Source organism: Peromyscus leucopus, chromosome 4 (assembly GCF_004664715.2).
Source record: "Peromyscus leucopus breed LL Stock chromosome 4, UCI_PerLeu_2.1, whole genome shotgun sequence".
NCBI lineage: Eukaryota > Metazoa > Chordata > Mammalia > Rodentia > Cricetidae > Peromyscus > Peromyscus leucopus.
In genome coordinates this window covers 7,571,123-7,593,557 of record NC_051066.1, presented here as the reverse complement: position 1 = coordinate 7,593,557, position 22,435 = coordinate 7,571,123, and the positions used below count along the sequence as shown (strand labels likewise).

At 54.0% G+C, this 22,435-nt stretch overlaps 1 protein-coding gene across 2 annotated transcripts in view; it reads left to right on the top strand.

Annotated features, from left to right (window-relative positions):
- The window catches only part of Abl1 (ABL proto-oncogene 1, non-receptor tyrosine kinase), a 122,143-nt gene extending 103,176 nt beyond the window's left edge, over window positions 1-18,967 (top strand). For both annotated transcript variants that reach the window (XM_028884661.2, XM_028884662.1), the window contains exons 5-11: window positions 6,478-6,562; window positions 6,877-7,054; window positions 8,762-8,946; window positions 11,141-11,293; window positions 12,472-12,561; window positions 13,053-13,217; window positions 15,691-18,967. In XM_028884661.2, the coding sequence (XP_028740494.1) occupies window positions 6,478-6,562; window positions 6,877-7,054; window positions 8,762-8,946; window positions 11,141-11,293; window positions 12,472-12,561; window positions 13,053-13,217; window positions 15,691-17,378 (2,544 nt within the window). In that variant the 3' untranslated portion in view covers window positions 17,379-18,967. The remainder of the gene's footprint in view (window positions 1-6,477; window positions 6,563-6,876; window positions 7,055-8,761; window positions 8,947-11,140; window positions 11,294-12,471; window positions 12,562-13,052; window positions 13,218-15,690) is intronic.
- Window positions 18,968-22,435: the final 3,468 nt, after the last annotated feature.

Here is a 22,435-nt window from a genome sequence, read left to right as displayed (position 1 = left end):
CCCTCCCTTTGGCCCTGTGGCAGACCAGTGCTGGGGGAAGAGGAGCATAGATGGAATTGCCTGGAGTACTCTTGGATATTTTCCAAATCCACCTTTTTAAAATTTAACACATATGGAGTTGCTCACATTTATTGGCTAAACCCTAGGGCTCAGCCCTGGGTGGTCCACATCAGATGAGAAATGGACAGAATACTTCCTGATGATGGCAAGACAGTGGGTTGGGGCGGTGCCTGAGGACAGGCTCTGCCATGCAAGGAGGCGGCAGTGATGGCTGCAGTGGCTTGGAGAACGTGAGTCATGGCTGTGAGGAAGGGCAGAGGCCAGGAGAGACACTGGGTCTTTGAGGGGCAGGAAGCCCCAGCTGAGGAGGAGGGGCCATTGAGAGCCAGATGCTCAGAGCAAACCTGATTCCATCCGTTTCGCAAAGCATGAGGGGAGAGTGCTGATGATCCACGACCAGTACACGCGGTCACGGTGTCACTGGCTGGGAGGGCCAGCAAGGAAGAGGGAAACCACAAGGTACCTGAGACCCAGCGATGAGGGAAGGCTGATTTGAAAACCCCCAAGAGAGAGGGGGGGCGGCCTGCAAGGTGATTGAGTAAGTAATGCACTTGATGCCAGCCCCGACGACCTGAGGTCGGTTCCCAGAAACTCCCCAGATCTGTCCTCTAACCAGCACACGTGCCTCGACAGCTCTTCCCACAGTAAATAAACAATGTGGAAAACCATCTTTAACAAGAGGCCGAGGCTGGGAAGCCCCGTTGATGGGCGGCGCTGCAGCTCTCCATGGTGGAAGGGATTCCCGAGGAGGATCTGTTCTGGAACTTTCTGTTGAGACCTCAGCAAGTTTCCCCAGAAGCCCATTGCCATGTGTGCCACGGTTGGTAAAGAGGGACAGGGTCTGTTAGGTAGGTGCTGGGAGCCACCGTGCACCGCCCCTGACCAGGGAGAGGCATGCGCCCACCGTGGAGGTGTGTTTCCTCAAGACACGTGCTGTGCAGCTGCTCTGTCAACCATCCCCACTGCCCGGCCCCGCGCCCGGCCCTGCGTGTGTGAGGAGGCTCTGCAGCCCGTTACCCCTTGTTAGAGAGAGCAGTAAGGTGTTTGGACGCTTTCTCTCTTCTAAAGAAGTGGAGAACTCTAAACGAATGGCCAAGTTACTGTGCTAATCCGGGCCCACCGAGGGGTGTGTGTGTGTGTGTGTGTGTGTGTGTGTGTGTGTGTGTGTGTGTGTGTGTGTGTGTTCGTATGCTCAGTTCATCCAGCAGCTCCTCAGCACTCACAGGGGCCGAGAGAGGGGCCCAGGCATTAATGCAATCACCACTAAGGCTGTGGAAGCTGGAGTACTGAGCCGGACTTCAAACCCAGGAACCCAGATCCCAAGCCCAACTCTTTTGTCATCTCCTCTGTCCCCCTCAACCTTCCTGATGCTGTGACCCCTTAATACAGTTTCTCATGCTGTGGTGACCCCAACCATAAAATTATTTAGTTGCTACCTCATAACTGTAATTTTGCTACTGTTGTGAATTGTAATCTAGATATCCGATAGGATGAATATCCAGTACAGGACCCCAAAGGGGTTGAAATCCACAGGTTGGGAAACCATTGCCCTATCGACTCCCCTTGCTGGCTGTGGTTGTGAAACACTCAGAGAATCCTGCTGGCCTTCCCAGCTTCATTCTCGGAGTGGAGCGCTGCTTCCTCCCATCCCTAGGCAGCAGGGTGCAAGGCCTGCTTGTGCCCAGTCCTTCCCCTTCAGCCTGGAAGGTGGGTGCTGCCTTTGGAGAGCAGGAAAAGGGCAGGGCGCTCGGCTGACCCGTGGGGGAACGGTAGCTGCACTACAGTCAAAGTGGGTTCTGTGAGAGGGAGGCTGCAGCCCTGGGCCGCTGGGGAGCTCTGGGTTTGAGAGCCGCCTCGTGCTGCTGTGGACATAGTTAAGTCTGAACCCTTAACCCTCCTGCTGCTTCAGTCTCGGGATTGCTCGGCCTTACAGGGTGTCCTCATGCCAACACAAGAGTGTGCTGAAGAAAACCCTCTTACGCTGGGCACACGGCACAGTGGGTAAAGCATTTCCATGCAAGCAGAAGGGCTGAGTGCCGAGCCCCAGGTCCCAATGAAGTCAGGCAGGGTAGCATGTCTCAGCAACCCAGGGCTGCTGTGGCAAGATAGAGACGGGCCATGCTGCAAGCCTGCAGGCCACTCAGCCTGGGGTGCAGGGCAGCGACAGACAGCAGAGGAAGGGAAGGCTCTCCAGGCTGTTCTGTCTGACCTGTAGAGTGTGCTGTGGCATGTGCGCCACGGCACAGCTGCATGCACTGCGCGCGCGCACACACACACACACACACACACACAAAACCCCAAAACAAACATGCACCAGGCTCTTTTCTTTTGAGCCACCAACCAGCTCCCAAATCATAACATGGAAACATTAGTTATGAATACTGGCCTAGCTTAGGCTCATTTCTGGCTAGCTTTTTAACCTTAAATTAGCTTCTTTCTCTTTGTCTATCTTTTGCCTCGGGGCTTTTTCCTTTCCTTTCCTTCTGTATATCTTACTTTCACTGCCTGACTTCTGCCTGCCTGACTTCTGCCTGCCTGCCTGACTTCTGCCTGCCTGCCTGACTTCTGCCTGCCTGCCTGACTTCTGCCTGCCTGCCTGCCTGACTTCTGGCCCCGGGCGTCTCTGTCATTCTTTCTTCCTCCTCCTCTTGTTCCTCTAAAGCCTAGATTTCTCCTCCTATTTATTCTCTCCACCTGCCAGCCCTACCTATCCTTTCTCTGCCCAGCTATTGGCTGCTCAGCTCTTTATTAGACCAATCAGGTGCCGAAGGCAGGCAAGGTGAAACAGCAACACATCTTTACATAATTCAACAAACGCAGCATAAACAAATGTAACACACCTTTACACAGTTAAAGTCATATTCTGCAGCATTAAAAAAAAATGTAGCACATCTTTGTCCAGTTAAAATAATAATTCCACAACTCAAACAGACAAAAAGACAGCTGTGAAGTACAAGGAGCCTGGGTTTTTAAAGGAGTTACATCCCAGACGTCTTTCAAATGAGTTAAGACTACTTTGGGATCCAGCTGTGGCAATGCTGTTTACTCCGAAACTCACTGACAGAGCAATGTGGGAAGAATCAAAGCACAGCAGCGTACCTGAGCCCAACGGGGAACACATAGAGCCTCCCCCAGTTGGTGGCTGGGGTCCTAACTGCACCCCATCAGCATTGAGAGACTACCTGTGTCTCCCTAAGGGGCAGCAGATCTGCCTTTATATTTTTTTTTTCCCTAAAAATGGTTTATTGGGGAACTCTAGAAACAGCCAAAGGGAAGGGGATTCTGCAGCAGTGTTGACATTTGGCAGCCACGCTGCAGATTCCACACACTGCTGTGTGCCAGGGAGAAAGGCCATGTGACTGGAACTTGCTGTACCATGGTGGCTCGTTCCTGCACTACCATTGCTCCTGGTAGGGCTCTGCTGGCCATGGAGATCAGTGTGACCCTGATGTTTGAGAACAGATGCTTTTTTGTGGGCTCTTTGTGGGAGGTAGTTACAAACCAGATGTGGAACTTCAGCTTCTACATCTGTTTCCCACCACAAGGGCTAGTGAGGAGCCACTGTCTCCCCAGGGTGCTCTTAGCCTTCAGATCATTCAGAGAGACAGAGAGACAGACAGAGACTCGGGTCATCAGGTTACCAGGGCCTCTCGGAGCAGCAGAGCCCGGTCAGCATTACTGACAAGCCATCCTCTTAGCCACTCTTTGGGACTGTCTTAGAGGATCCTGTTTCCTCTGAAGAGGGTGGGGCCGGTCAGAGCAGTTGGCTCCTCTCTCCCCAACAAGCACAAGGGCAAAGAGGGGAAGGAACATTCAGACCTCTAAGCATTTCTTCTACCCAGCCCATCCGGGTTCTGTTTTATTGTGCAAAGGGGAAAAGTGTCTCCAAAAGGATGGTGTGGATTGAAAAGTAAGCAGAGGAGCGTCGCAAGTTAGAACGAGAGTTTAAGGCTTTACTTTGTTTTTAATTTCAGTAGTTAAAAACCTAAGTTACAGTTTCAGTAAAAAAATTAAATCGAGTCTAATTCCAGCAGGGGGAGACATGCTCACACTGATTTTTTTCTGAAAGAAAAGAGGCAAGCAATGGTTGCCCCATGCATGTATGTGTGTGGGGTGGAGACAGGCATACAGACAGACAGAAGCAATGGATGCCCCATGCATGGGGGTGGGGTGGGGGGGGTGGAGACAGGCATTCGGACAGACAGAAGCAATGGATGCCCCATGCATGTGTGTGGGGGGGGGTGGAGACAGGCATTCGGACAGACAGAAGCAATGGATGCCCCATGCATGGGGGTGGGGTGGGGTGGGGTAGAGACAGGCATTCGGACAGACAGAAGCAATGGTTGCCCCATGCATGTGTGTGGGGGGGGTGGAGACAGGCATACGGACAGACAGAAGCAATGGATACCCCATGCATGTGTGTGTGGGGTGGGGTGGGGTGGGAAGATGCTGTGGAGTAATGTTCTGCCTCATGACCGTGGGTCTTTTAGAAAAAGGTAGATGGCTCCACAGGAAGTGAGATTTCTGAGGTGATGTGCCTGTGTGGTGCACTGTGGTACTTGCATTAGAAAAGAAAGGCTTGAATGGTAGAGAGCGGCACTGGAGAGTGACTGTCATAGCCAGTTGTATCGTGCAGCATTGACCCTGGGTTCAAACTTTAACATGAGTGTGTCACCAGATACATCAGTGCTGCACACCAGAGCCAGACTGGCTGCTGAGCAGCTGGGAAACAGAAGGGACGTGGAGAGTCCGGCAGCCAGTGGGCAGCATGGGCATGAGTGCCCTCTGCTTAGCTTGGGCAGTGACAGCCAGAATGCTGTGGTGACACCAGAGTGGCAGGATCACATCTGTCTAGTCTTTTGGAACCTGTGTTTAGTGGTAACAGACCAGCACACTGGCATTGGTCGTGCTTTGCTTCTCAGTGTGACTGACCAAAGGGAAGAAGCGCCAAGAAAAGATTGGCCATCCTCTAGGGTGTCACTCTCCTTGCCAGGGCAGGAACTGGAACAGCCGGAGTGCCAACCTTGTAGCCAGTTCCACACTTGGCACGGGGATAGTGTGGACACTTACACACTTGGCATGGGGACAGTGTGGACACTTAGACACTTGGCATGGGAATAGTGTGGGCACTTACACACGGCACGGGAATAGTGTGGACACTTACACAGTTGGCATGGGGACAGTGTGGACACTTACACACTTGGCACAAGGTCTGGTGGAGCTGTTTGCTCAGGGAAGCTGATTTTCAAGAAACCTCTTCCCTACCACACAGACAGACTTCCTGCAGACACTGCATGTGTCCTTGCCCACAGAGTCTCATTCTTACTGCTAGGGAGACCCTGCCTCTAGCCACTGCCTGTTCCTGTTTGTGGTCGTTGGTTCAGAGGACAGTGGCGTAGGTTGCAAGGAGGCTGAGGAGCATAGAGCATAGCCCTTGAGACTCAGCTGCAAAGGTGGGGGAGTGGCAGGCTGCCCTGCCTGTCTGTGGCCTTGTACTGTGTGACCTACACAGATGCTTCTGGGAGTCGTCGTCGAGAGCTGCGGTGAGATCAGTGTGGAACCTGGGTGATTGACCCCCTAGTCAGTGGTGATTGCTTCATTAGGTGCTCATGCTGCCGAATACCTAAGCAGCTCAGTGTCTGTCCGCTACTTCTGCCGGCGAGAGGCACTCTGGGAATGCGACTCGAGCCAGCTCCATTTCAAAGTCTTCACACTGTTCCTTCTCTAATGTTAAGGGTGCTGGATTCGGAAGCACACAGTACTTGTGGAAACAGTACCATAGTGTCTGCACATCTCTAAGACCTCACACAAGATCCGGGCCAAGCAGCTCTGACCCACGGCCCCACTGACTCGCTCGCTGGGCCAGGACACTTGACACAAACAGTAAGGGAGAAAAGATCAGTTTGGCTCATGGTGTCAAAGGGTTTCGGTCCATCACTGTGCGGAAGGCATGGCAGAGCGGCCTGGTCTATGTATCAGGAGTGTGTGGCAAAGCTAGTCCCATGATGATGGCCCAGGAAGAGAAGAGCTGGTCTAGAACCAGAGACTGGGTCTAACCTTGGAAGACCTGCCCATAATGAGAACTCATTCCAGACAAGCCCCACCTCCTGAAGGTTCCACAGCCTTCCACAATTGCTCCATCAGCTAGGGAACAGCTGTTCAAGACATGAGCCTCTGGACGACATTTCACATCCAGTCCGTAATGTCCTGGGTAAGAATTTGCCCCATGTGGACTCTTCACATCACCAGGACAAGACTCATGGAGCCTGTCAAGGGCAGTGTAGCCAGTGGTCACCAAAACAGTGGCCTGGGCTGAGTGTAGGCTGCCACTGCTGTTTGCATTAGCCCTGGAAGCTGCGTCCTTCCTCGTAGGCACTTCTTGCTAAACAGATCTGTCCCCTGAACTTGCTTCTGCAGGAAGACACCATGGAGGTGGAGGAGTTCCTGAAGGAGGCTGCAGTGATGAAGGAGATCAAGCATCCTAACCTGGTACAGCTGCTAGGTAAGCAAGCATGGACTCTGAAGAGGAGCTGTGGGCAGCTCCTGTGAAGGGCTCTGGTCCAGATGTCCGTGCGCTGAGCAAGCATCACGTCTTAATCAGAGAACTGTGTGTTGGGGGCATGGGGGAAGTCAGAAGACAAGTCGGTTCGCTCCTTCCACCTTCCCTGGGTTCTGGGGGCGGGCCTGTGTGGCAAGCGCTTTTACTTGCTGAGCCGGCCCCCAGCTCAGAAGCCCTTTCTTCAGTGCTGGACGTTTCTACGGCTCCTTCCCTTGGGAGCAGGGCCACATGCTGAAGCCCCCATGTCCTGTTGTCAGGGGTGTGTACCCGGGAGCCCCCGTTCTACATCATCACGGAGTTCATGACCTATGGTAACCTGCTGGACTACCTGAGAGAGTGTAACCGGCAAGAGGTGAGCGCTGTGGTACTGCTCTACATGGCCACACAGATCTCATCAGCCATGGAGTACCTGGAGAAGAAGAACTTCATCCACAGGTAGGGCTGGCCAAAGCAGCCGCACCCAGCCTCACCCCTGCTTCAGAACACCCAGCTGTGGGGGCTTCTGGCTCAGCTCCCACCTTGGTGCTGGCCGCTCACTGGCCCTTGAAACGAAGGCAAACACAAGTGCCTGACCTATGTGCTGCTTGCAGCAGGCGGGACTAAGTCCTTCAGGCCCTGGGCCTGGGCCAGTAGAGCAGCTAATTCCCAGGAAAGAAGTGGTTCATTTCTGAGCCTTTTTGGACTTTGTGAATATTAAATGAAATCTGTAAAAGGCCTTCTCCCTTCCTGACAGCCACGGCTCCTTTGGAAACAATGCACCCCAAGTCCAGCCCTCAGTCAGGAAGACCTCTCTCTGCCTGGGTACAGTAGAAGCCAGGGCCTAGGCCTAGTTTCAGTGTGTGGCTTTTCTTCTTTTTCTCTGTGTTTCATTGTCCACCAGCTGTCACTGGGTTTGGGGATGTTTCCAGGGCTGTAGAACTGTATAGAATATGCAAGCCGGAACTAGGCATTTCTGCTGCTTTTAAAACCTGGAGTGTTTTGACCTTCAAGTGTGCCACAATTATCTGGGTTTGCATGCTTTGCTGGTGGAAGTGGCTTCCTAGCAGAGTGACAACCTGTGCAGGAGGGAGCCTGATGGGCTTGGCCCGACTCCGTCATGCAAGATGTTCTCCACGCCACTGTGGTGACCTTTCCTACCCAATTAACTCAAGTGTGAAACCTCGACATGAGATTTCATAGCCAGGAATAAGTAGTGTGTGTGAAATGCTGGCAGCCCCTCGGAAGACAGATTTTTTTCTGCTCCACAAGAGCCCAATCCAAACGCTCCTGTCGCTCAGCAGAGTGAAGCCTCTGATGCTGCAAATTGAGATTTCCAACTTGTGCCTTGCCTTGCATGGCCAGCTCTGTCCCCCTCCATTCACACACTTAAAATGCCTTACCAAAAATCCTATTAGGCACAACTCTTGTGTGCTTAATTTCTCTCTCATTGCTGACGATCAAGCCGCATCGTGCAGCCGTCGCCCTAAGCTGCCTCATCTTCTCATTCCTCGGTTCCCGGTTGCCTTGTGATTTCATGGTTAACATCCATGAACTAAAGATTAGACCCCGTCTTCCCTAGAAGATTCAGGAGGTGAGCGGAGGTGGATTATACCTGAGAGTTTCTCAGACACATTTGGGTAGGCATCAGGAAGCAGGAGGAAAGTAGAGAGCATATTTGGGTAAGGAGGCAGCAGACTCAGTTTCACTTCTCCTGCTAAGTACAGAGAGGACAGGCAGAGACTCACTCCCGTCGGTCTCTCGCAGTTGAGCGCTGGGCTGCCTGTCCCTGTGCCTGGCGTGGGGCAGTAGCAGCCCAAGCACACAGGTGACACTTGTTATTCTCCAGGCATCAGAGGAGGCGCTCACATACTGTCCCTTATCACACAGCTGCCCAAAGCAGCCCTGTTAGGTCGTCATTTTAGGGGGGAGGTAGCTGAGTTCCAAGGCAGTTACCATGCTCCAGGGCCCAGGGCAGGGCTGCCCCATGGCCACTTGTGTTGCCCCCATTGTCTGCTCGGGCTGCTGTGGGGCAGCCTGACTAGTGTTTGCTGAGGGCATTTGAAAGTGTCCAGGGACCACCCGTGACTTTCCTGTGTCAGCGTCACAGACGCAGAGTTGGGGAGGCAGCCAGGAGCTCACACAGATGGCCCTTTCCTTTCTCAGAGACCTTGCTGCTCGGAACTGCCTGGTTGGGGAAAACCATTTGGTGAAGGTGGCCGATTTTGGCCTGAGCAGGTTGATGACAGGGGACACCTACACAGCCCATGCTGGAGCCAAATTCCCCATCAAGTGGACTGCGCCCGAGAGCCTGGCCTACAACAAGTTCTCCATCAAGTCGGACGTCTGGGGTAAGGGCCAGGTCCTGGGCAGTCCTTGCCAGTGGGGGTTCCCCTCTGCTTCTCTACCTCCAGCTCTCTTCCATCCCTACACCCTCTTTCTTGTTTCTGGCTTATTTTAAAATCCTGTTTTCTGTTTTTATTCAAAGTGAAGCACAGTGACCCCGGAGGATCTAGAGTAACACTGTCCATGTCTTCAGTCCACATTAGCTGTGGACCTGATGGTGCAGCATCAACCCCACAGGCACCCAGAGTCACCTCCCACAGGAGAGCTGTCCACTCTGGTTTGGGGTGCAAACAGAACGCTTCATGTGGAAGTGCCACCTTTATTTTTAAAGGGTTTTGTTTTGTTGTTTTTGATACAGTATCTTTTTATATAGCTTCAACTGTCCTAGAACTCATTTTGTAGACCAGGCTGGCTTCAGACTCAGACCCGCCTGCCTCTGCCTCCCGAGTACTGGGTTAAAGGCGTGCCATGCTGAGGGTGAGTTGAGTAGTGAGCCCTGTGCCCCAGCCACTTCTTTGCCTCTTGTTATTTTAAATCCCAGACATCATTTTATTTTACACATCAACACGTCAGTATTTGCTTCTTACAGATGGCTCTTACAGCATAGCACAGTGCTACACTCAGGCTTGACCGATTTCTGAATATTATCAAATATCCAGTGCTTACACTCCCAGTTTGACCTGAGAGCCGGATGCAGCTCCCTCGCTGCGTTAGTCCTGTGTCTGTGGCTCCAGCCTGTGTCTTCCATCACTGACTGGTTCCTGCTGTTTGTTCATAGACTCTGTCACTTCCCTTTGACCTTTCCAGAGTCGGGACTTTGTTCCTGTGCCCTGTGCTGTCATCTGATCAGGCCTCTGGCTTCAATCCTCTTAGAGAATCTGAAGTCAGATCTCGAGAGCCGATGACATTTGGATTGACTTTTCTTTCCCTTAATGCACAGAGGAGGTGGCGTACTCTTAGATCGCGTGATGCATCTGCGTGGCTCCCCCTTAAGTGCAGCAGGTCTCACCCACTTGGCCAAGCTCCCCTCCACAGATAGCCGCATTGCAGTTCATAACAGTAGCAACCAAATAACGTTGTGTTTGGGGGTCACCACGGCATGGGGAGCTGTAGTAAAGGGGCACAGCCTTAGGAAGAAGGGAGCCACTGCTCTAGGAGGATGTGGTGTGCAGCTCTTAAGGACCAGAGCCCAGACCAGCGGCTCACTGGGGCTGTCATGTGATCCCTCTCCAGCTCCTTCTTTCCATAGTCAGTTAGCCACCGAGTACAAAAGGAAAGGCCTGGCAAGTGCTTGGTTGCCCAGTGGTGGAGTTGGTGCAGATGGGTTCCAGTGAGCTGCCTATCGTGGCTCCCACTTTCCCAAGTGGCCTGTAGTGGTGGCAGTTGGACTTGCTTGTCTTTTGTGGCGTCACTATGAGCTCTTTGTTGACACACTGATATGATTTGTGCTGGGTGCTTGTCCTTTACAGTGGAATGTCTCATCTTTGGCCAGTGGGAGCTCCTCCCCTGCCCTCTGACGGCAGCCATGTCGACCTCCATACTGTCTGTGCTGCCCGGAATGGCAAGCGAGCCCAGGCTTCTTCCCTGTCCGGGTCTGAATCACCTGTTTTTCTAAGGACCCCTAGTTCTGTTAGTGGGAAGAAGGACATCAAGACTTTGAGAGTTCACAAGATTTTTGCAAACCGTTTCGAGCTGGCAGAAACCTTGGAGATAATCTTTCCCACCTAGAAACAACTGCTGGCCTGACAGTCACGTGAGAGCTGTGAGCAGAGCGTGGCATCTGGCTCCTAGCCCACGGGCCACTTAGCTGAGAGGCCCTGTACCAGGAGGTCACCTCTCCCTTCTCTCCTCTGACGTGTTTTAGTGTAGTGTGAGTAAACAGTGTTGCTCTGTCCTGCCTGTCCTGGGCTGTTGTCATGGAGAGCCTGGTAAATGTCACTGCTTGGACTGCTCTGCAGCTCTCTCTGCTGCAGTGTGAAAAAGCCTTATGCATTTTTTTCATGTGTGCGTGTGCGTGTGTGTACATACTTTGGCACATGTGTGAATGTCAGAGGACAGCTTTGTGGAGTCACTTCTCTCCTTCCCCCTTTGTGTTGGTTCCCAGATTGAAAGGTCTTTAGGCTGGTGAGGCTTTACCCACCATTTCACTGGCCAACCCCTCACGTACCCTGATGTCTTCCTCTTCCTTCTTTCTTTCAGCATTTGGAGTATTGCTCTGGGAAATTGCTACCTATGGCATGTCACCTTACCCGGGAATTGACCTGTCGCAGGTTTATGAGCTGCTGGAAAAAGACTACCGTATGGAGCGCCCTGAAGGCTGCCCGGAGAAGGTCTATGAACTCATGCGAGCATGTGAGCCTCCCCAACCCATTCAGAAAGTACACGTGGGCACTGAGGAAATCGCAGTGTGCGAGTGTCTGCAGCAGGCCGTCCAGTGGGTCCTGGGCAGTGTTGCCTTGCTCCCGAGCCACTCCAAGTCTGGCTTTGGGGTGCCTTCCAGTGCATATAGTACAGATACCATACATAGGAGTCATTTGCCTTTGAGAGGGATAGTTTTTGGTTTGCTTTTTGTTTTGGATCAGAATCTCATTCTGTAGCCCTGGCTGGTCTGGAACTCATAGTGACTCTCCTGCTTAGACCTCACAAGTTCTAGGGTTGCAGGTATGTGCCACCATGCCCAGGTTCTTTTCATTTTTTTTAAGCATAAAAAGGCTTAGATGAATACCAAACCTGGGTTCTTACTAATAGATAGATTCCTGGATCCTGCTTTCACACACCTGGCTACAAATGTTCCAGGTGATGTAACTCTAGTGGTGTTTATATAATGTGTGTGTGTGCGCATCTGTATGTGGTGTGTGTGTGTGCATATGGTCTTACTGTCTGTGTTCATATGACCACTCCCTCACCTTTTTCTTTTTAGTAGTATGTTGTCAGCGACACTGCCCCTACCCATATATCTAGATTTTCCTCACCCTGCTCCCCACCTTTAACACAGCTGTTTGCTTTCATTACATTGTCTGTCTGTCTTTATGAGGGTCTACATTCCACAGCATGCAGCTTGCAGGAGTTGGTTCTCTTTTTCCACTGTGTGGATCCCGGGGATCAAACTTGATCTCAGTCTTGGCAACAAGTGCCATCTTGTGTCACGGCACTTCACCCCGATATTTCTAGAAGCTGGACTGTTGATACAAAGTTTGTTTATTTCAGTTTTCCAAGACAGGGTTTCTCTGTGGAGCCCTGGCTGTCCTGGAACTCACTCTGTAGACCAGGCTGGCCTCGAACTCACAGAGATCCACCTGCCTTGGCCTCCTGAGTGCTGGGATTAAAGGCGTGTGCCACCACTACCACCCAGCTCTTTTCAAATCCTTAACATATAGCTTAACAGTAGCATTTGGCATTTTAACTCGCCATGACATCAGCAGTTAGCAGGCTTGGAGCGCCTCCATCTTGTCCAGACTGTTCCTTGGGTGGCTAGTCCTGGCTTGCTATCAGTGCTTCCCACTGCTCTGACGTGGGTCTTCTCTGTCCAGGTTGGCAGTGGAATCCCTCTGACCGACCCTCCTTTGCTGAAATCCACCAAGCCTTTGAAACCATGTTCCAGGAGTCCAGTATCTCAGATGGTAACGTACCGCCTGGGGCATGCAATGTGTTGAAAGGTTGGATTGGGGCTAGACAGGCCTTCAGTTCATTCCTGGTAAAAGTGCCCAGGCCAAGTGAGAGACCAGAACTCTGCACAGGGGCTTTAGTGGAGGTTCTGTGTCTTTTGTAGTCGTCCAGAGTTCTAGAAAACGCTGTGCTCTTTACGTAGCATCTGTGTCCGTTTTCTCTCACTGCATAGACCTTAGGAAAAAGAGAGTCTCAGAAACTGGAGCGACAGCTCAGTGACTAGGAGGACCGGGCTCATTTCCCAGCACCAAGATGTTGGTGGCTCACAACCCCAGTCCCAGGGGATCCAACACCCTCTTCTGGTCTCTGCACCCTGTGGTGCACAGACATACATGCAGGCAAAACACCAATACACATACAAAAAAATAATATATATATAAATTAGAAAAAAACAAAGACAGCATCTTTGCTGATGACTGCTGGATTGTATGTGTGTGATCCTCAGAGGTGGAAAAGGAGCTGGGGAAACGAGGCCTGAGAGGAGCTGCTGGCAGCATGCTGCAGGCCCCAGAGCTGCCCACCAAGACCAGGACCTGCAGGAGAGCTGCCGAGCAGAAAGACGCACCTGACACGCCTGAGCTTCTCCACATGAAAGGCCTGGGAGAAAGCGGTACGTCCATGCCTTCTCACCCCTCAAGCCAGGGTAGGTGAACAGGAAGTTATCAGTGGAGCTGGCAGAGAACAGCAGACCTCCTCAGTGCTGCCAGTCTCCCCAAGGAGCCATTCAGCAGTTGCTTAGACAGGCAAAAACTGGGATGCCTGCCAAGAAGCACACCCACCTTTCCGTGTGCTCTTCACAGCACTCTAGGCATCTTCCAGGACATACATTGCAATAAACAACATTGAGCCAAACAGAGCAGCCTGGGAGTCACTCAGTAGAGCTCCTTGGGACCAAGCTGGGGTCCCTGGAGTTTCTGGAGTGTCTTTTTGCACTCTTCTTAGGACAATGGGGCTGGGTCAGGAGGTGTCTAGAGATGTCCAGGGATGGTATTAGCAGTCCTGCATGCATGCTGTGCACTGAGTAACCGCTGGGCCAGCATCTGGCTTTCCTGCAGACCCACTGAAGTCAGTTTTGGGGGGTTAGTACTTGAACTCACAAAGGCTCCCAGGGGCTCCCAGCATGGGCTAATGGACTGTGGGTCTGGTTGAATGGGACCAGACAGGAGTTTGGTTCTAATAGAGATTCATAAGGGATATTTACTCAGCAGAATCCACAGTTATGTTTTTTTAAACAGTTGTATTTTTAAACCTATACTCATACTGATGAGAAGTACAACACATAAAGTACTTTAGGGAGTGTCTTAGTCCCTAAAAGGGTAGTATTGCTGTGGTGAAACACCACGACCAAAGAAACCTGGGAGGACAGGGTTCATTAGGCTCCCACTCCATCATCACAGTCCATCTGAAGGAAGTCAGAGCAGGAACTCAAGCAGGCAGGAACCTGGAGGCGGAGCCGATGCAGAGGCCATGGAGGGTGCTGCTTCCTGGCTTGCTCCCCATGGCTTGCTCAGCCTGCTTTCTTAAATAACCCACAACCACCTGCCCAAGGATGGCACCACCCACAAAGGCCTGGATCCTCTTCCATTAATCACTAAGAAAATGGCCTACAAAATTGCCTATAGCCCAAACTTATGGAGACATTTTCTTGTTTCATGACAGAGTTTCTCTATGTAACTCTGTCTGTCCTGGAACTCACTCTGTAGACCAGACTGGACTCGAACTCACAGTGATCCACCTGCCTCTGTCTCCTGAGTGCTGGGAAAATTCATTTCTTAACTGAGGGTCCCTTCTCTCAGATGACTTTAGCTCGTATCAAGTTGACATGAAACTGTCCGGCACAGGGACAGCACACACAGGTGCCCAGGGTGTGTGTTTGGAAGGTTTCCCTGCGGGCTGAGGATATGGCTCAGTGGGAAAGCACTTGCTGAGCAGTGGCTGGGACCCGAGGTCCAGTCTGCACAATCCGTGTACTAGCACATACCTGAACCACCAGCTGTCCTGCAGAGAGCCCCTCAGAAGTAAGGGCCAGCTAGCTTGGTGCACACAACCAAGTTGGAAGGAAGAACTAATACCTGAGGTTACCCTCTGACCTCTACATGTATGCTAGGCGTGTGCATGCTTGTGTGTGTGTGTGCGCGCGCGGTTTTAAAAAAAGTCCAAATTGTGGAAGCACTGAATCGTCCTCACCCTTTTGGAGGCTGTGGCACCCAAGCAGTCCCTTCGTCCCTGCCGGTCGTCACGCTGTCTGATGGTTGGCTGTGGGGAAGAGAGGCTACCATGGCCGCATGTCCTTAGGCAGAGCAGGCGGTGAGCAGGCCCGTGTGTCCTGCCCGTGTGTCCTGCCCGTGTATCATTAGTGCAGTGTTTTGGTAGGTCACCTCCTGGTGAGCCAGAAGTGTGCCCAACATCTGTGCTCTGGATGTGGCTCTGTGACCCAGTGGAGTCTCCTCGTCCACCTTCTTCGGCTGGACTAAAGTGTGGAGCGGTCCTCTGCTCACCCTGTTCTGATGTGTGCCTCTGCCAGTGTTAGGACAGGCGCAGCCTCCATCTGTCTGGCAGGCTGAGGGGAGCCGCCTGCAGCCGCCTGATAGCACAAAGGCCTTTTGTGAACTGTCGCTGGTATTTTAAAAAGACCCACCCGAGGTTTCAGGAAGGTCATCTCCCCTGTCGGTCACAGAGTCTCCACGGAATACTTGACCTCTTTCCCCAGGTACACCTCAGGAGCCCCAGCAGGTCTGACCTTTGGCATTGCTTCCATGACCAGAGGGTGACATTGGAGGGACTCCACAGCTTTAACTGGTTTCAGGATGAGGAAGGCAGGGTCACTTGGCGCTTGTCCTCTGAGTTTGGGGAGAGAGACCTGTGCCCTGCTGGTAGTGACAGTGTTCATGGCTGATACTGACGATGAGGCCGAGCTGTGGTGAGAGCCACCTTTGTCTTCTGTCTGCCCCCCGGCAGCACTTGAGCTTTCTTGTGCCTGTCTATGAAAGCTGAGGTGCAGAAGCCATGCACCACCCCCCCCCCCCCAGGAGTGAGCGCCTCGTGTCCAGGGAGCTCTTGCTCACTCTCGCCCTCTCTTTCAGATGTGCTGGACAGCGAGCCTGCCGTATCACCTCTGCTTCCTCGGAAAGAGCGAGGGCCCCCAGACGGCGCCCTGAATGAAGATGAGCGCCTTCTTCCCAAGGACAAGAAGACCAACTTGTTCAGCGCCTTGATTAAGAAGAAGAAGAAAATGGCGCCAACGCCCCCTAAGCGCAGCAGCTCCTTCCGAGAGATGGATGGCCAGCCAGAGCGCAGGGGGGCTGGTGAGGATGATGGCCGGGAAGTCAGCAACGGGCCACCAGCTCTCACCCCCTCAGAGGCGCCAGAGCCCAAGTCTCCAAAAGCCAGCAACGGGGCTGGTGTCCCCAATGGAGCCTTCCGGGAGCCAGGCAGCTCGGGCTTCCGGTCTCCCAACCTGTGGAAAAAGTCCAGCACACTGACCAGCAGCCGCCTGGCTGCCGGGGAAGAGGGCAGCGGCATCAGCTCCAGTAAGCGATTCCTGCGCTCTTGCTCAGCCTCCTGCATGCCCCATGGAGCCAGGGACACGGAGTGGCGGTCAGTCACACTGCCTCGGGACCTGCCATCTGCTGGCAAGCAGTTCGACTCATCCACCTTTGGGGGGCACAAAAGCGAAAAGCCAGCTCTGCCTCGGAAACGTGCCAGTGAGACCAGGTCTGAGCAGGTGGCCAGAGGCACGGTGACGCCCCCTCCACGCCTGGTGAAGAAGAGTGAGGAGGCTGCTGATGAAGTCTTCAGGGACATGGAGTCCAGCCCAGGCTCCAGCCCTCCCAGCCTGACTCCCAAACTCCTCCGTCGGCAGGTCACTGCCTCTCCTTCCTCTGGCCTCTCTCATAAGGAAGAGGCCACCAAGAGCACGGCCTTGGGGACTCCTGCCACTGCCGAGCCGACACCCCCCAGCAACAGAGTGGGCCTGAGCAAGGCCTCCTCTGAGGAGACCCGAGTAAGGAGGCCCAAGCACAGCTCGGAGTCCCCAGGGAGGGACAAGGGGCGGCTGGCCAAGCTCAAGCCCGCCCCGCCCCCTCCACCTGCCTCGGCAGGGAAAGCCGGAAAGCCTGTGCAGAGCCCCAGCCAAGAGGTGGCTGCCGAGGCAGGGGCGGCAGCAAAGCCGAAGGGCTCGGGTCTGGCTGTGGACGCTGCGAACACTGACCCCACCAAGGCTGGCCAGCCTGGGGAAGGACTGCGAAAGCCCGTGCCCCCATCCGGTCCAAAGCCTCAGTCAGCCAGTAAGTCTCCAGGGACCCCCACCAGCCCAGCCCCCACACCCCCCACAGCGCCAGCGCCTTCATCCCTGCCTGGGGACCAGCCATCCTCTGCCGCCTTCATCCCCCTAATATCAACCCGTGTGTCTCTGCGGAAGACCCGCCAGCCGCCCGAGCGCATCGCCAGTGGCACCATCACCAAGGGTGCGGTTCTGGACAGCACTGAGGCCCTGTGCCTCGCCATCTCCCGGAACTCAGAGCAGATGGTCAGCCACAGTGCCGTGCTGGAGGCTGGCAAGAACCTGTACACATTCTGCGTGAGCTACGTGGACTCCATCCAGCAGATGAGGAATAAGTTTGCCTTCCGCGAGGCCATCAACAAGCTGGAGAGCAACCTCCGAGAGCTGCAGATCTGCCCCGCGACAGCCTCCAGCGGCCCAGCTGCCACACAGGACTTCAGCAAGCTGCTTAGCTCCGTGAAGGAGATCAGCGACATCGTACGGAGGTAGCAGCAGCCAGTGCATGCCAGCCGGAGATGCTGCAGTCCACGGGGCTTGTGTGCCCTTAAGGATGGGGACCGGGGACTGGGGAGCTGGCAGCTTGGCCCAGGAGCTTTACAAAGCATCAGGCAGAGCCAGGGCCTCCTGACACCGGCCCTCCTCTTGTGCTGCGCCAGCTGTCCTTCGCCTTTCCTCCCCAGCCCAGGGGCCTGTGTGTGGGCCTCCTGCTCCAAAGACTGCAGTTGGCCTACCAGGCCACCAGGCTCCTCCCTGCCCAGTGCCTCAGACCCAGCTCCGAGGCCAGCTGGGAGTGCTCAGAAGGACTGTCCTTCCCATGTCTTCGCAGGAGAACATCCTCCTCTGATGCGCCTGGTCACCAAGGCAGGGGAGTCCCGTCCCTGAACCTTCTATGCTCACGACCTGTCCCAGAGAGGCTGTGCTCACTGTTCCTCATGTGAAGGAAGCTGTTGATTTGAGGGTCATGAGGTGCTAACACCAAGGGCCCAGGTGGGTGGGTACTGGAGACAGAGCCAGGGCAGTGTGGTCTGTCATCTGTTTAGATCCTCAGTGGTGTGCTCTGCAGGCCTGGATAGCAACTTGAGTTTCATGGGTGGCAGTCTCTGGGTTGGCCAGGCCAAGGCTAGGGCTCCAGGGGCCCCCAAAGATCTGAATTTCTGAGCAGTCTTCTTCCCTCTCCTGCTCCTGAGGTCAGGCCCATCCTGTCTGGTCCTTGCCTTGATGGCGAGGCTCTGGTCTTCTGTTGTTTTTGAGCATTCCAAAACTCTGCACAGAAAGGAGCACCACTAGGCACAAATAGGCAGGAAGGACCACCGGCCTGGGGCTCTCCTGAGCCCTGGCTGCTCCCCAGAACTGCTGCTGCTTAAACACCGAGAACGGTGCTTCTTCGCCTGGTGCTCCCGGAGGCGCACCACAGCACAGGCTGGGGGCGGGGTATACTTCGCAGGCTCAGCCAGGGCATGTCTTCCTTCCCCAGCAGCCAGGACCAGAGCTGAGCAGAGACAGGCGTGTGTCTCCTTGACTGTGACCCAGAGCAGCCAGCTGAGGAGCGGGGCGCCTGCCTAGGCCTTGCGCTGGGCCAGGCGAGACAGCACCACACTCCTGCCTCTCCACTTGGCTGCACTGTGCTGGCCCCAGTCCCACACTCATCACCTAGACTCGGCTTGTGTTTTTCTGTAGAGATGACTTCCTCTGGGGTGCTCCCCATGGTCCTCATAGCACATCACCTCCTTGCCTCCAGCGGCCCTTCTGCCGCCCGGGGGAGGCGGTGCCACACTGCCAGCGGCCCCGAAAAGCCAGACACCCCCGTATTCTGAAACCACGTTCACAAGGTACCAGTCTGTCGTTGCTGACATGATGTGCCACTATATTTTACATTATACTTTGGTATTACACTTTTTAAAATAGACTTGCTCTCTTATAAATGACATGTAAATAGGTTGCCACCGTGCCCCTCTGGCACACCAGTGACATCCCCCTTTTTTCTCAGTCAGTACATTTTGTTTCTGTATATGACTCTGTGTTTTTGAATCCAAATCTCTCTGTAGTATTTTTTAAATAAATACGTGTTTACAGAACTATTGATGGATTGCTTGGTCTGTGATTCATCCCTGCTGCCCGTCATGTCCCAAAGGGTCACCGCACATTTGGCTGTCATAAAGCAGCAGAGTGGCTGCCGTCCATGAACTGGATGTCTGGGCCACCCTGTGTCCCTGGCACATAGTTGCCCAGCTCTCGTCAGCCTTGCAGCAGGTGGCAGTGTCCTGTGTCGGGCCTGGAGTAGACATAAGCTCCTGAGATTCTTGCTGGCAGGGTGACTCCTCCCTGGCACGCCCCTACATCTCAGGGTCCTCCCCATGGCCTCAAGCAAGTACGGCTGGCCTGTTTTCCCAGTGTTTCATGTAAGGCCACAGGGGTGAGATAGGTCACCTCGGCCCAGGGCATAAAAGACTTCTATCTCTCAAGGTCCTAATGTGTACCTGAAACTTAGTCATTTCTGAGACTGGCCTTCTTGACCTTAGATCACAGATGCTCCCTGGAATCTAATAGCTGTGCGTTGCCCAGAGAAATGCTCCTCTGCACATGCCAGCAAGATGGCTCCGAGGGCAAAACACCTGCTGCCAAGCCTGGCGACCCGAGCTCAATCCCTGGGACCCACGTGGTGGACAGAGAAAACCGACTGGGCCAGCTGTCCTCAGACCTCCACGTGTGCAGTGTGGGGAATGTGCGTGCACCTGGGAGTATGTACACAAGGTCAGAAGGGAAGCAGAAGTGACAGACTTCTGCCCACAGAGGTGAAGTGAGTAACCGCGCTGTTGGTGTTGGGGTTTGGGTGCAGAAAGATCGCTGCACATCAGGCCCAGCTGCAGCCGCTGCTGGCTGCTGGGTGTCCCGACACTTGGAATAGGCACCTATTCTGGACGTGTCTGTGCAGCAGAGACGGCCCTCCACCTGAGCGCTTGCTGCCGCGTGGAATGTCTGCAGCGTCCCTCTGAGGTCTGGCGCCGGCCTCTGAGGTGTAGAGTAGCTGAGGCTCAGAGAGGTGAAGCAGCTTGGCCAAGGCCACACTGCATGTGCCCACCAGGTAGGTCAGGGAGTCTGTACACAATACAGATGGCTGCATCCTGCCCGGTGGAGGACCTTCCAGGCTGCGACCTATAAATGTAAGCTGGTTGGCCTGGCCTCACAGGCCCAGATCTAAGTCAATGCCGTCCCACTCCAGTGTTCTAGGGAAGTCCGTCCCCCACCTCCACGTGTGCGTGCGTGTGTGCGTGCATGTGTGTGTGCGTGCGTGCGTGCGTGCGTGCGTGTGTGTGTGTGTGTGTGTGTAGGACAGATGTCAATGTTAAGTGTCTTCCTTAGTCACCAATGATTTTTGAGATGGTCCTTGTTGAACCTGAGGCTCACCAGTTGGCCAGGCTAGCTGGCCAGTGAGCTCCAGGGACCTGTCTCTTCTTCAGTTACTACCATTCACTCTGCCCATGAGAGACATGCACCCAGCATATATGGGTGCTGCGGATTTGAACTCAGGTCCTCCTGCTCACATGGCAAGCACCTTACTGCGCTGTCAGCCCCCTGGGAAGTCATTTCTAAGTCTGGGTTTACACAGATGACATTAAGTGAGGCCAGGCAAAACAAGCGCCCCCAGCCACCCCCATCACTGGGACTGCCTTCATCCCTGACCTAGCCTCCTGACCCAGATCCTGGTCCAGCTAATGTCGATTCTGCAGTCAGACACCTCTGGGATTCTGTTCCCCCGGGAGCTTTGAGACTTGTGCCTACAGACCATGAGCACAGGGTGACCAGAAACTCAAGGTTGTCTCTGGTACTGGAGCGAGTGAGGACCGGCAGCTAGCTGTCCTTGGCCTTTCTTTTTTCTTTCCCCCCACCCCCTGGAGCTGAGGACCGAACCCAGGGCCTTGTGCTTGCCTAGCCCTACCACTGAGCTAAATCCCCAACCCCTCTTTTTCCTTCCTTAAGCATTTAAATAGTTTTCCAAACATAAGAAAATATGGACAGGCATTTTCCACACATCTTAGCAGCTAATAACCTGTAGATGTGCACACCATAGGGAAGATTGGCCTTTTTCTTTCATTTTTTGTTCATTAGTCCAGGCTGGCCTCCATCTCACTCTGGAACCGAAACTGGCCTTGAACTTCTGATCCTCCAGCTTCAGCCTCCGGAGGATGGGGATTATAAGCCCGCACCATAAGCCTGGCTCTTGTTTGTGTCTTGAATAAATACAGTGAGTAGCTACAGACAGCTCCCGGGTTGAGAGTCAGAGGTGCCAGGCCAGTGGGTGGGCAGCCTGGGGCTGAGTCTGCCTCGGGGTAGATGTTTCCCAGAGCCTCTCCTTCCCCAGTCTGGAGAGGAGCGATTTCCTCGTTCCCAAGAGGACAGAAGAGGGCCTCGACCTTGCCAGAGCGTGGGAAACTCGGGGGCAGGGGTTAAAGAGGGAGTTTAGCACCATATAGGCGAGCTGGTTTAACAGATCAATGCGTTAGCAGCCTGAGTATTCTGATTTTCAGCGCTATTGAGCTCCAATGTACAAGCAAACTGGAAAAAAAAAAATAGCTTTGTTGGTTCTTTTAATGATTAAAGGTAATGACAGCAGATTCATTCCTTTGAAGGTCTCCCCCTTCCTCCCAGTCTTCTCCATCATGGTTAATCTAATCCTGCTAAATTAAGAGCCTGCCATGCTTGAGATGCAGCTCGCTGGTAGAGCGCTTGCCTGCCATGCGTGATGGCTGGAGCCGGAGTGCCAGCACCAACCCACGGAGTGAGGGTGCGCAGGTCACTCGGCCTCGCGGGCAGTACACCACCTGAAGAGTGAAGAGAAGGACCGGGGCCCTGCCAGGGCCCCTTCTGCCCCGGCTGGTGGTCTGGCTGTCTCAGCCTGTCTCCTATGTGTACGAATGAGCCTGGGGAGGGATTGAGCCAGGCTAGCGCCCCACAGAAGCCGGGTGGGCATCCCCGGTGGGTAAGGGAACTGGGTGGGACCACAGTCGCCTGTGTCTCAGGAGTGTCTTCAGAGACACGGACCCAGGGAGTGTGTCAGTGTCCATCATGTCCCACTAGCAGGGAGCAGCCGCATCCCTTTGCTGGACACACCCTCAGTCACGTCCTCCTGTGAGGTGGGAAGGAGGGCAATGTGCCTCGCAGATTCTGGGGCCCTCGCCTTGTCCCTGTGACTGCAGCCTAGGACACACGTGCAAGGCCCTGGGGACGGCTGTGTACCAATGCCGGGTGTCTGGTTCTGGCCCCCCTCCTCACCTCACCTCCCAGCCCTGCCCCCCAGTCAACATAGTTCTCTTGTGGCTCCGATCTGTCAGCCTTAATGAAGTGGCTTCCTGGATGCTGAGGACTGAGAGCTGCTACTGGGGACGTAAGTCACCAATAGAACGGAAAACACCGGAATACTGTGAGGGGCCAAGCTGGGCCTGGCCCAGTGTGGTTCTAAAAGGCTAATAAAAATCTACCAATTAATTGTGACAGCTCAATGGAAAATTATTCAATTGTGAACAGGGGCAAGCCGCCACTGGCAAGGA